Genomic DNA, 12,129 nt, shown 5'->3' on the forward strand with positions numbered 1-12,129 from the left:
ATATTAATATATGTAAAATATTATATAAAAACGTATTTGATAGCTTTCTTTTTTTATATACGTTTATTATTATTGACAAAGAAATACAATTATTATTTTTAATGATTTAACTTTTAATTATTGGTATATTGAATGTGTATCAAAATTATGACATACTATCATATTAGCAGCATTTTTCACAAAATTATTTAGATATATTACTGATAAAATAAACTCATAAATAGTAAAGAAATAAAACTAAAAATTAAATATTTCATATATAAATTAAATAGACTTAATTAATAAAATAATATTAACTTTTAAATTTTTTAAAAATTATATAAACTAATCAAATCCTAATATTAAAATTAAACTAATCTATGGTATTTAATTTTTTATCTTAGATGCATATATATTAGAATTAATTTTATAATGACAACTAATAAAAATAGTTTAACCAAATTAAATATGTAAAATTTGTATAAATTCATACCATTTTCTTGTTAAATATATTCTATCATTTGTTATCCATATAATATGGCAAAGTAAGAATAATCATAGTTACCTCAATGATAAATTTAACTTCTTTTTAAAAGATAACTTCACTCGCATTCTATTAAATTTGTCATAATATATAAGAAGATTTAATCATCTTTCAGTAAAATGAAATTCAATACCTTTATTCTATTGAATTCGTACATCTATATAATTAGCATCCAAATCAATAATAACAATTCGAGATTACAAATGATCTATGTAATGCATTATAAATAAAACATTCTATATATAATACTTATAGAGATATAAAAAAAATCATTATAATTATTAAAAAGATATAATATAAAATATTATTATTATTGACAAATTTTATCATAGTTAATTATTAAATGTTAATAAATATAATCATTTTGAAATTGATATTTTTTGAAAATAAAAAATAAAAGAGAGAATAGGCAAGTATATTAATACTAGAATAATGCAGTACTACATTTGTTATAATTTTTCAGTTTCATCTAAAGATCTCGAAATTAAATTTCAATCCCAGTTAAAAAAAATGCAACATGTTGTATAATAATATAATGATTTCTCCATTGGTTATATTTTCTGACTTTAACTGTTCCTTTACAATCCAAATATTATTTAATCTAACGCACCAAAATATTTCATGATGGTCACCTAATAAACCCTGTTGCTTTTCCCACTTTCCACAATGAAAATAAAAGAAGTAGTGCTTCCAGTTATGCCAATGTATTCAGAGTATATGGCCATGCAAGAACATCCCTCATATTTAATATTTGGAGTAATAATATATATATCTCACAAGATCCAAGCTACTAACAAAAGAAGTATATGAATAGATAGAATTATTTTCAAACAAAAGACAAATTTCAATTAATATACTATATTTATCTTCTTTCTAAAAAATTACATTATTATTAGGGACAAATTAAAAGAAAAGGTAATCTTATTACCTAATATAAAAAAAAAAGTGACAAAAAATGTCTCAAAAATAAGTAAAGTTTGCAAGACCATAAGTTGGGTGAAGGATTGAAGAGAAGCAATAAATAATAAAGAAGTTGAGTTGTGTGATGAGAGTGTGTTTATGCTTACATCACCAAATTGAAATGTGTTCTCTCTTTGGTCTCTGTGTGTCTGGCTATGAGCAAGAAAGTACAAAGCTACATTAACCCTATTTAAACACACACTCTCTCTCTTTCTTTCCTTGTCCCTTTACTTGTTACATTCCAAAGAGAAAGCTTGACAATTTCTAACCCCTTTGAGAAAACAAAACATAATGACTTAAAAACCATAAAAACAACAACTCCTTTCTTCACCTTTCTAGTCACGTTAGCTTCTTGTTTTTAAATAGTTAAAAAACCAAACAACAAAAGAAGCCTCTCTTTTGAAACTTTTCTTCTTATTATTTTCCTTTCTCACTTTCTCTGCCTGCCATGAACAGGAGTTTGAACAGAGAGAATCCAGATATTTTGATTGTGGTGATGGTGGCAGTGATGAAGCAGCAGAAGATGATAACAAGGGATGGTAGAAATAGAAAGAGAAAGAGGAAATTACAATGGGGCCCTTAAAGCCTGCAACTGAAATGAGTGGCACACTGCACCATAGTTCTCTCTTACCCTTTTTCTTTTTCTTTTTTTTTTTTAATTTTTTTTCTTTCTCTATTTGTTTTTACTCATTTCTGTGGTTCTTCTTCTTTGCCTCTCTATCTATCTATCTCTCTCAATTAATGCTCTCTTGTTCTTCGGTCATTTCCAAACACTGAAACACTCACTCACTCTCACATAGGAGCATTTTGCTTGTGCTTTAGGTACCTTAGCTCTTTTTTTCTTATGTTTTTTATATATTTAATGTTTGTTTATTCTCTTTAATATTATTATTATTATTATTGTTTTACTTGGTCCTGTAAACAAGGAGTTTTTATCTTTCTTGCTTTTGGTGTTCTTGAATCTTGAGAAGGTTACTTACTGGTTAACCCTTTTTTTAATAAAAACTCATTCGTTTGAATGATGGAAGATAAGACAGAAAATGAGATGTATTTGAGGTTTTTTATGTGTTCTAGGAGATTAGAGAGGTCGTGTTTTTGTGTATTATAATACAATGAATCTCTTGATGGGATCTGCAAAAATGAGAATATATGTTTTTTTTGTTTTGGGGATTATATTTGGATTTTTAAAAAATAGTGCTTTATTTATGTTCATGCAGAATGAAACAATGCTACATTGCTACCTTTTGATGTTGGCTTTATATGTCATTTTTTAAAAGCAAATTTAATAGTTGTTCTTTAGCATTGTAATGCTGCTTTTTGGTTATGAATAATCTTTTTAAGTGTAAAAGAGTTCATGATGTTACAGCCATATTGAAACTTTATGTGGAACTGAATCAAACAATGCTTATTTTTCATGTCTCTCTCTCTCTCTCTCTCTTTTTTTCTTCTTAAGGTTCTTGGAGGGCAAGTTCTTGAAGATTTCAGTTATGTTAAGTCTCATTTAATTTGCTTCAACTTGCTTTGGCAGGTGATAGATATAGCTTGTTAATTTTTTTGCATAATAAGGGATTTTTTTATTATTATTTTTTATCAATATTCCCACTTTTCACTGTCTTGCATTATATGAACTTTTTGAAATGATGCTTAACTAGTTCACATGCTGCCAAACAAAATATATATTTTTTACTTATTCCTTGATATCTTATTCAAATTTTGTTTTCTTGTTTGTAGCATGGATCTTTCAAGATAAGATGGTTCTTCTATGAAGAGGGTATTCATGTCATTTTCCTGAAGTGATGTTGTTCTGAAAGATCCATTGAAGAACCAAGAGCTTCTATCTTTTCACATTAACCAAACTGGTTTTGTCAATGGAGAATGATTTCTACAGTTCTTCACTGAACATGGAGCATAATCCTACACCAAAGCCACTTCTTCAGTGCTATTCATTTGATCTTAATAACCAAAACAACATCATAAATGGAATTCCAATGCTTGATTTAGACCAAGGAAGTGTTGATGGTAATAGCTTCTTAAATTCTTCAAGTATTCTTAATTCTAGTTCATTTGTTACTTCATCACAAGGAAAGACTACTGTAGGAGATACCTCAAATGCGACCGGAAATGGCGAATTTCATGAGAATTTAGCCGGAGGAACGCAGCCAAACGGCGCGCTGGCTTCCCCGCTCACAACCATTCTTGCTGCTAGAATTGGCCTTCAAGAAAATCTAGAGAATTCAGCAACTTTGTTGCCTTCATTTGAGGCACTAGGACAATATGTCTTCAATAATTGGCATGATACTACTTCAAATTCAAGCCCTTTTCCGGCGACTTTCTATGGCGATCGTGGCTACGATGAAGTCCCTAGTAATGGTAAGTGGAGCTTTAACAAGTTTCCAAAAGCACCAGAGGTTGAAGGAAGTGGATTGGTACCTTATGCATCCATAGGGAATCTTGATCCTAATGGATGGACATCATTGAATGCTGCAAATTTGGCTAATCATGCTTACAATTCTTCGAGTTATAGCAACGAGCTATCGTTAAGTCTTGCTACTTCGCCGGCTGCAGCTCAGTGCTCGGAGATTAGCTGCTCCGATGTGAGCTGTGGCATGAATGAAACAAGGACAGGATTGGAGAAAGGTTCTTGCAGCAGTAGGGAACTGTCTATGAGTTTAGGTTCTGAAAAACATGTCCGGTTTTCGCCGGTGATACTTGGATCAAAGTACCTTGTAGGAATTCAAGAGGTACTGGCTCAAATCGCAGCATATTCGATTGAGAATGTAGAAGAGGTGAATTATTCAGGTGCTGGTGATAGAGCTGGAGGAAATAAATCAACATCAGGTTTTGCGCAAAAGACTACACCAGCAACAAATTCAAATGCAAATTCTTCTATGTTTGAAGCTCATGCAGAGTCTCCATTGCAAAGACATGCAGCTGAATCAAACAAATCCCAGTTGCTGGCACTTTTACAGCTGGTAACAATTCTAACTTCAATTTATGAGTTTTAGTACTCTATGAAAATGGAAATGAAGATACATACATAAAGTTGTGTTAAATCCTGAAAATCTAGAAACAAACTTTCTTTGTTATGACCTTAGAGCTAAACAATTTTGCCAATTTTGCCAATAATCATTAATTTGTAAGCATTATTTTGTGAGAAGAACTAATCTTTTGAGGATTAGGTGTACTCATTCGAATAGGAAACCGTTTTTCATTATTTATGATTAGATTAGATAAGTACTAACATGTTAAGTATCCAAAGTGATGATACTAATCATTTTTCGCAGGTGGACAGCCGATACAGTCAGTGTTTGGATGAGATACACACTGTTGTATCGGCATTCCACGCAGCAACAGAGCTCGATCCGTGCATACACGCACACTTTGCGCTCCAAACAATTTCTGTACTATACAAGGACTTGAGGGAGAGGATCAGCAATCATATTCTTGCAACAGGGTCCAATTTTAGCGACTCGTGCTCGGAAGATAAGGAATGGTCAGTTGATACTTCATTCATTCAAAAGCAATGGGCTATCCAGCAGTTGAAAAGAAAAGATCAGCTCTGGAGGCCTCAAAGGGGCTTGCCTGAAAAATCTGTCTCAGTTCTTCGTGCTTGGATGTTCCAGAACTTCCTCCATCCGTGAGTCTCCATACTCAACTATATAATCAAAGAAATGAACTTTTATATTCTTCTCTCCATTGAAGAACTTGCCCAAGTTGAATCTATTGATGTGATGGATTTCAGGTATCCTAGAGATGCAGAAAAGCATTTACTTGCTGTAAAAAGTGGGTTAACTAGAAGTCAGGTATTTCTTATTCTTACTGGAAACTTCTTTTGGGGAGTAATATTCCGACACGAAAAATTTAGATTTAGATCCTCTAAAGTTTGAATTTCACTTTAGAGAGTAAAGTGTGATCTCTCACCATATATTTCATAGGTGGGACCAAGAATAAATATGAAAGAGAAACTATTCAACCGTAGAAGATCACACTTTACTCTCTAAAGTGAAATTCAAATTTTAGAGGATCTAAATCCGAAAAATTTAGGATAATTTAATTTACTATCATGGACAAATGCTAATGCGCTCTGAGAAACATTTGATTAGTTGATAGAGGTGAAACATTTTACATGGACAGAGTATCAAAATCAGTTAGGAACATTTTGGTATATGACTGTGTTTTGAACTGAATTTGTTGTTGATTGATCAGGTATCTAACTGGTTCATAAATGCTCGTGTTCGGTTATGGAAACCTATGATTGAGGAAATGTATGCCGAAATGAATAGAAGAAAGGCTTGTCGAATGGAAGAAGGGATGGAGGATGGCCATAGAAGCAGGCTAAGCATGAACAATCATTACTTTAATATGAATTGAAGTTGAAGAACAATGTGATGAACAAAAACTTTGATTTTATTTAGTGGATGATTCGCCACCAGTTTGGTATATTATTACATAATGAGATATAGTTGTTCTAAAAAATGTGCTTTCATATAATCGATGTCAAATGTTAATACTGGTTTTTTAACTGTTCATGCACTTATGATTGATGCAAAAACATGACTTTAAGCAAATAGTATGGCGTGGAAAATGAATATCTTTTCAAGTTATTTTCATTCTAAACTTTTTAATCATTAAAGAATTTTCAGGCAATCCGAACCCTTTTATTTTGTTTTTATTTTTGGCTTTTAAATTGTATTTTTTCCCCTTGTTATTAACAACCATGTGCATGAACAATTGAACTCTATTTCACATACTGACATACATCATATTAAGATTCCAATAAATGTTCATACCTTCAATTAAGAAAGACGCTATTCTATTTCAACATGATGAAATTACTTCAGAAACAAGACATTTGCATGAAGTAACAATTTGCCCTCCATGTTTGCTTTACAATCATAACCACAACAACATCCTTTTGTTTCTCTTTTTGGTAATCCAAAAACGACAATTCCGAAGCTTTATCTACCATTCAGGCTTCAGATCATCAATTAAAATATCTATATGATTACAAATCAAAGAATTACTATCTGTTGATTTCAACCAAATTCTTTCCCATTTCTTTTGTGGTTGATTTCTTATTTTCATCATCACCTTTATCTACAAGCAATCTGGAATCACTTCATTCATCAGATATCCAACTAACCCCAGAATTCAATTAAACAGATCAAAAATCAGAAGCAACCTCATTCATCTACTGGGTTTACGTGGGAATTCGTGTCTTTATCGGTTTCAATTTCAAACCCATGCTCTCTGGCGTAAAAAGCTCCGGCGAGATCCAAGATGGACTCAATGGACTTCTAGGGCTGAGACTCTTGGATTGCCTGTACAAACCATATCCCATCAGAAAGTACTCTATTGGTATTAACATAGCATGAGGCTGCTCCTCTGTCACTATTGACCCGCATGCTTGAACCTGTAGTTACACAAAAAAAAAACAGCCATCAAATCTATAGCTCGTTAACACATTCAAATTTCATCCAGTCGAGCGATATTACACACCTCGACTAGGGCACTGAATCGCCTGTCTAACTTTGAAGTAATATGGAGAGCTTCCGAGTGGAAAGGAGACATATCCCCAACAAAAATTAGTGAACGGCAATTTAATTTTCTCAATCCTTCACTTAAGTCCGGTCTCCTGTTACACGACAATACAAAGTTAAGGGCGGGACAAAAGTGATTATCACAGAGCAACTAGCACAATGCTAAGACATACTGAAAGTTGCAACCCTAGCAAGAATTAATATCTTGCAGTGAAAGTAATCTTACCCGTTAATAGCTTCAAGGAACCGCCACACATTCAAACTGTGCATCTCGTCCAGTGACTGTCAGAAGACAGAAAATATTACATCAGACAAAGACGAGTTGTGGTCAGCTTCAAGTAACCAGCAACCAGCCATAATAGAGTTGTTGTACAACAACAAAAAATATTCACTAACCCTTCGGCAAGCTTTAACTATATCTGACTCTGGGAATTGAGCACCACCTCGAATGTCCTATCACCATAAATAAAAGCAAATAACTCAGCCTCACTAAATGGAAGTAGAAAGAGGGAATTTGGATGCACAAAGTATACCTTGCTATAGTACCGCTTCAGCAACATTTCCTTTGCCACCCCGCACATGCCACAAAAATAGAGTAAATTTGACATGACCTGCATATGTTACCAAAATCATAAGAAAGAAGTGACATTTATTTTTACAAGACAACATAGTGTTTTAGGTATAGAAAAAGAACCTTGTTGCACAACCACTCAGTCCAAGATGGTTCTTTGCATAGAGGTGAAACAAGTATCAAGCCAAGTACACGTTGTCTATATTTCATCTATTGTAAACAGTAAACACATAAAAACATTAGAAAAATTGAACATCCATCATTGAAACGCTAATGTAATTTAAAAAGGGGAGAGGCTGCATAGCACCAACATAATAACTTACAGCAAATAAGGTAAGAATGTAAGCCCCGGCAGCTACTCCCATGCACATTACTGCACTAAGACTGCAGACAGAAGGAATGTTGGGGTCAGATTGCCTTCTCAAAATGAACAACTGCCAATATTCAAAGCCTAATGGAAATTGGTGTAAACTAATTTTCGTTATGTCATTAAATGGAAATCAATTACAGATTAAGCTTGAACTTACTCACCCAAAAAAGTTGAGAACCTCGGCTATTTGATCTGCTAGGTCGTCAACAGAAAGAATTGGATAATCTGGAACAATCTCAGGAGCTCCCAACTGCGACAACTCTTGAACAAAGTACAAGATGATAAGAAAGCAAGAACTTAAAATATTACCAATGAAGGAATTTATAACAGTGAGGAGATATACATCAAGTAACACTGCAATATGACTTAAAGATATAAAGCTACAGACCTCATGTCCGGGGGGACTGATGTGATATATGCAGAAATTGTGGAGCAAAAGGGTGGATGCTTCGGGACAGAATAATAACCCCTGAAAGCAGGAGACATCTGATGAAACCACATGCATGAAAACAAAAGGTTAGGTTATTAGAATGTCAATAGAAGAGACATGTTAAGAAAGTGATCAATGTTTGGACTACCAAAAAAACATTTTTTAGATTTCTTTTGTGTGTATACATCTCTTCAAGATCAAACCTTATCTTTTTAACAAAAACTTCATGAGGAACTAAGCCATATTTTTCATGAGCAAAAATAGCAATTATTTGAATTTTTGACAAAGATATTGGTATATATTTTAAAATTAAACTAACTGGGGGAGCAGGTTAAGCAGACTATAAATGTTATATCATAAAAAAAAATAAAAAAGAAGAAAAAGAAATGCTTAATGAAAGATATAGAGTTAAGTACAAGGGAATACCAAAATCTAAGATACATTTAACTTACAATTCAAAGCCAAATCAGGATATGTTATAAGAGCTGGCTTCTCTGGGTCTCCATATACAGCAACAGAGACATAACCATAATGTGTTCTTACAATATGTTCCTGCAGACGTCACAGTGGCATGTTAATAAGAAAAAGAACATTAAGTTAACCATAAACTCATGATAAATCACCACCTCTAAATTTTCAAAACAAGGAAAGCAGAACAATAGATGTTTTATACCCTGTCTGGTTAACAGTCAGCAGCAAAGAAAATCATTTTTTGAAGCTCCCTTAACACTTCTCAATTAGCATTTGAAGTCAGCATTTTATTCGGACATTCTATAAGAAATTAAAACAACCCATAAATAAATAGTAAGTGCGTTTTGCAATTCCAGCAAAAAACGCAATGCTTTGGTACAAAACTTCCAAGGTACGAAATACAAGTCAATGTGAAGAAGCAATTCATAACATAGAAGGTACAAAGCTTTCAAGGAAGGAATGCAGATTGCATGTGAAAAGATAACTTTCAATAGTATATTATCTCACTATGGCCACAATATTACCATCGATAGAAAATATAAAAGTAAAGACTCAAAACAAAATCACATGTCTTTCTTTTACATTTCCCCCGCTTTTTTTTTTATTATCAAACCATGGGAAATCCAACAGAATCTGCACATTTGATCAGCTTATAAAATTAATCCTTAAATAATCACATTTCTTAACCCATTCAAAGCTTGATAACGCAAAGAGTCTTCACCCGTATAAAATTTTAAAAGTATTTAGAAATTAGAAATCTCTAAAGTCTAACCAATATCCAAATTCCAGCAAATTAATAATCTGATAGCAATACTAATCAAGTTGTCTGCCAAATTTAAAGTAACCATTTAACACCTACATCATCACAATCTCAGATTATATACTGAACAATCAAACTAAACTTCGTTAGCTTTTATTATAGCCGTACTAAACAAAAGTCTTAACCACAACACAAGGAAAATCAATTTATTTAACCAACAAGTGAAGTTAAAAAATAATAACATTTTTTTTCTTTAATTTGAGCATTCAATATCCAAAATTTTACTATATACCACAACTAAAATACTGATTTCTCCACATTACTTTAAATTATAATTAAAAAAAAAAAACTGCCAAACTACTTAAACCAAATGCTTGTATTTGCCGTCATCATCATAATGATGATAATATAACATACAATGTGAGGCACAAGATTATAATCTCATGAACATCATCTTTGAGACAGAAATTCCAATCATTGTAATACCTTCTATATATCATGTTCACTTTTACATGATCAAATAATAATATTTTTCTTTTCTCCTGAATACAAGTAGAATCTTAAAACATAAAAATATTTCTAAGAAAACAAAACGACAAGAGAAAAATCATATACGAATTCATTACCTTGCTTGATAATTGAAATACATAAACACTCACACTTTAACAACAACATTAACGTAAAGAAAACAGAATGCAGCATGTAAATAATGTAACGTTAACGTGAATAATAACAATAAATTAATAAATAATAATAATACCTTTGGAGGAGGAGAGAAAGCATCAATGTCGACCGAAACAGAATCGGTTGAAGCCGCCATTTCCCGCTCTCTCATCTTCATTTGCATTTGGAAATTGTTAATTGATTGAATAATTTCTTCGTGTTGTTCGTTTTTTATAGAGAGAGAAAGAGAAGAGTTATGTAATGAGGGAATATCAGAAATTCAGAAAATACGAAAAATATGTGTGTTCGTGAATGAAGGAAGGAAGGAAGGAAACAACTGAGTTCGAGCGAGTCCAAAACGAGTCACCGACGCTAATTAGTGTGCGTATATATATATATATATATATATATATATAAGTATCGGGAATTGGGAAGGGAGGAAATTATAAATTTATAAGTAATGAGGGGCTGCTTTTCAGTTTTCAATTTTCAATGAAACCTCACAATTTTGTTGAATTATGAATTAGCCACACTTCTCCTAGCCGACACTTCCTCCATCTCTTTTTTTTAATAATTAAATAAAAAAATATTTTCATTTTAATTAACCTTATCAAGTGTGATTTCTATTATATAGATTTTTTTCATTTTTTGTATCACTTAAATAATATATAATATAATAACATAACATACAAAATCAATTAAAGAATTAAAAAAAAACAATATTTATGTAATATGTATACAAAAAAGTGAAAAACAATATCCAACTTTCACCATTTGGTTAAAAAATTTAAGAGAGAACCACTAAATCTATAAGTGAAATAATTATGTAATATGTATACTAAATATTAACTGTTAATATAATTATATACATAAAATTACATTAAAATACATAATATACATTAAATATATATATAAAAGATTACATGTAATTTAGTTTTATATTCACATGACATTATTGATTAATGGGTGATTATTCTCTCTGTCTTCTTTTTCTTTGTTAAAGGGTACAAGCTTCCTCTTATTATAAGTACACTAGTGGATTACCTTTATTAATTTCCCTTTTACATCTTAATTCATATGTCCCATCAAAATACACATAAATTAATTAATTATTTAAAATTAATTTTTAATTTACTGATAATATAAAAAAACTTTACACATATACATTGAATGATGTATTATCATGTTAGTAAATATTTTTAACGTTTAACACATAAATAATCATTTAAAAAAATAAATATGTATGATTGAACGTCTGTACATCAAAATTAAATTTAATTTTTTATATAGAGTATTGTATATTAAAACACATAGTATACATTAAAATATGTAAAATATTATATATGATTAATTTTTTAATACTTCAATTCTTTATTTTTTTAATCATAAGTGAATACTCTATATCTTTGTTGTTCTTGAATATTAGCAAAATTTGAACAGCTTTTTCAAATAATTAAATAAATAAATGACGATATGCAATCGTAATTATGTTGTGACAAATTTCGTGTGCCTTTTCTTTGTACTTTGTAGTGAAAATTTTATAATAAGGATTTCAATGCTTTTCTTTTTCTTTTGTTTTCTTGGCGTGTAATTTTTTAAGACTAGTCCAATTTTCATATAAGAGAATAGATATTTTTTCTCTATACATGTATTTTAAATTTATTTATACATTTAAGTATCTAATTAAAATGCTTGAATTTTTTATTTAAGAAACGGTGGTATGTATTTTGAAAAGGGAAAAACACCTTTATATTATTCATTAATTATTATGCAAAAATGAAGATAAAAAGTCAGCTCCCAACAACCATGCAACGCTATAGTTTGTGACATTTGTGGCTTCG

The 12,129-nt window shown here is 31.1% G+C and overlaps 2 protein-coding genes across 6 annotated transcripts; one reads left to right on the top strand and one right to left on the bottom strand.

Moving 5' to 3' along the window:
• Positions 1 to 1,608: 1,608 nt before the first annotated feature.
• On the top strand, positions 1,609 to 5,980 carry LOC130933369 (homeobox protein ATH1). 5 transcript variants are annotated; one of them, XM_057862962.1, is made up of 7 exons: positions 1,609 to 1,650; positions 1,940 to 2,305; positions 2,937 to 3,011; positions 3,215 to 4,455; positions 4,768 to 5,120; positions 5,226 to 5,286; positions 5,690 to 5,980. In XM_057862962.1, exons 4-7 carry the CDS (start codon positions 3,352 to 3,354, stop codon positions 5,852 to 5,854), a joined length of 1,683 nt encoding a protein of 560 aa, XP_057718945.1. In that variant the 5' UTR covers positions 1,609 to 1,650; positions 1,940 to 2,305; positions 2,937 to 3,011; positions 3,215 to 3,351; the 3' UTR covers positions 5,855 to 5,980. The 5 variants fall into 5 exon arrangements, with proteins under 5 accessions (XP_057718945.1, XP_057718946.1, XP_057718947.1 ...); XM_057862964.1 differs by lacking the exon at positions 1,609 to 1,650 and having other exon boundaries at positions 1,691 to 2,305; positions 3,215 to 3,502; positions 3,581 to 4,455; XM_057862963.1 differs by lacking the exons at positions 1,609 to 1,650; positions 2,937 to 3,011 and having other exon boundaries at positions 1,690 to 2,305.
• A 274-nt stretch (positions 5,981 to 6,254) lies between these two features.
• LOC130933214 (protein NDL2) lies at positions 6,255 to 10,653 on the bottom strand. The gene is made up of 11 exons (XM_057862763.1): positions 10,386 to 10,653; positions 8,847 to 8,946; positions 8,353 to 8,450; positions 8,126 to 8,214; positions 7,918 to 7,978; positions 7,718 to 7,804; positions 7,557 to 7,634; positions 7,420 to 7,476; positions 7,250 to 7,305; positions 6,983 to 7,118; positions 6,255 to 6,896 (listed from the first exon to the last, which is right to left on the bottom strand). Exons 1-11 carry the CDS (start codon positions 10,470 to 10,472, stop codon positions 6,684 to 6,686), a joined length of 1,062 nt encoding a protein of 353 aa, XP_057718746.1. The 5' UTR covers positions 10,473 to 10,653; the 3' UTR covers positions 6,255 to 6,683.
• Positions 10,654 to 12,129: the final 1,476 nt, after the last annotated feature.

This window comes from Arachis stenosperma, chromosome 6 (genome assembly GCF_014773155.1).
Source record: "Arachis stenosperma cultivar V10309 chromosome 6, arast.V10309.gnm1.PFL2, whole genome shotgun sequence".
NCBI classification, from domain to species: Eukaryota; Viridiplantae; Streptophyta; class Magnoliopsida; order Fabales; family Fabaceae; genus Arachis; species Arachis stenosperma.

What these genes read in the sequence shown, in the direction of transcription:
- LOC130933369 (XM_057862962.1), top strand. Translation starts at nt 3,352, where the DNA reads ATGGAGAATGATTTCTACAGTTCTTCACTGAACATGGAGCATAATCCT. An exon ending in TGCTGGCACTTTTACAGCTG is followed by an intron (nt 4,456 to 4,767) that starts GTAACAATTCTA and finishes CATTTTTCGCAG; the next exon opens with GTGGACAGCCGATACAGTCA. An exon ending in GTGGGTTAACTAGAAGTCAG is followed by an intron (nt 5,287 to 5,689) that starts GTATTTCTTATT and finishes TTGATTGATCAG; the next exon opens with GTATCTAACTGGTTCATAAA.
- LOC130933214 (XM_057862763.1), bottom strand. Translation starts at nt 10,472, where the DNA reads ATGCAAATGAAGATGAGAGAGCGGGAAATGGCGGCTTCAACCGATTCT. An exon ending in CTTTCTCTCCTCCTCCAAAG is followed by an intron (nt 8,947 to 10,385) that starts GTATTATTATTA and finishes TGACGTCTGCAG; the next exon opens with GAACATATTGTAAGAACACA. An exon ending in TCAGTCCCCCCGGACATGAG is followed by an intron (nt 8,215 to 8,352) that starts GTCTGTAGCTTT and finishes GAGTTGTCGCAG; the next exon opens with TTGGGAGCTCCTGAGATTGT.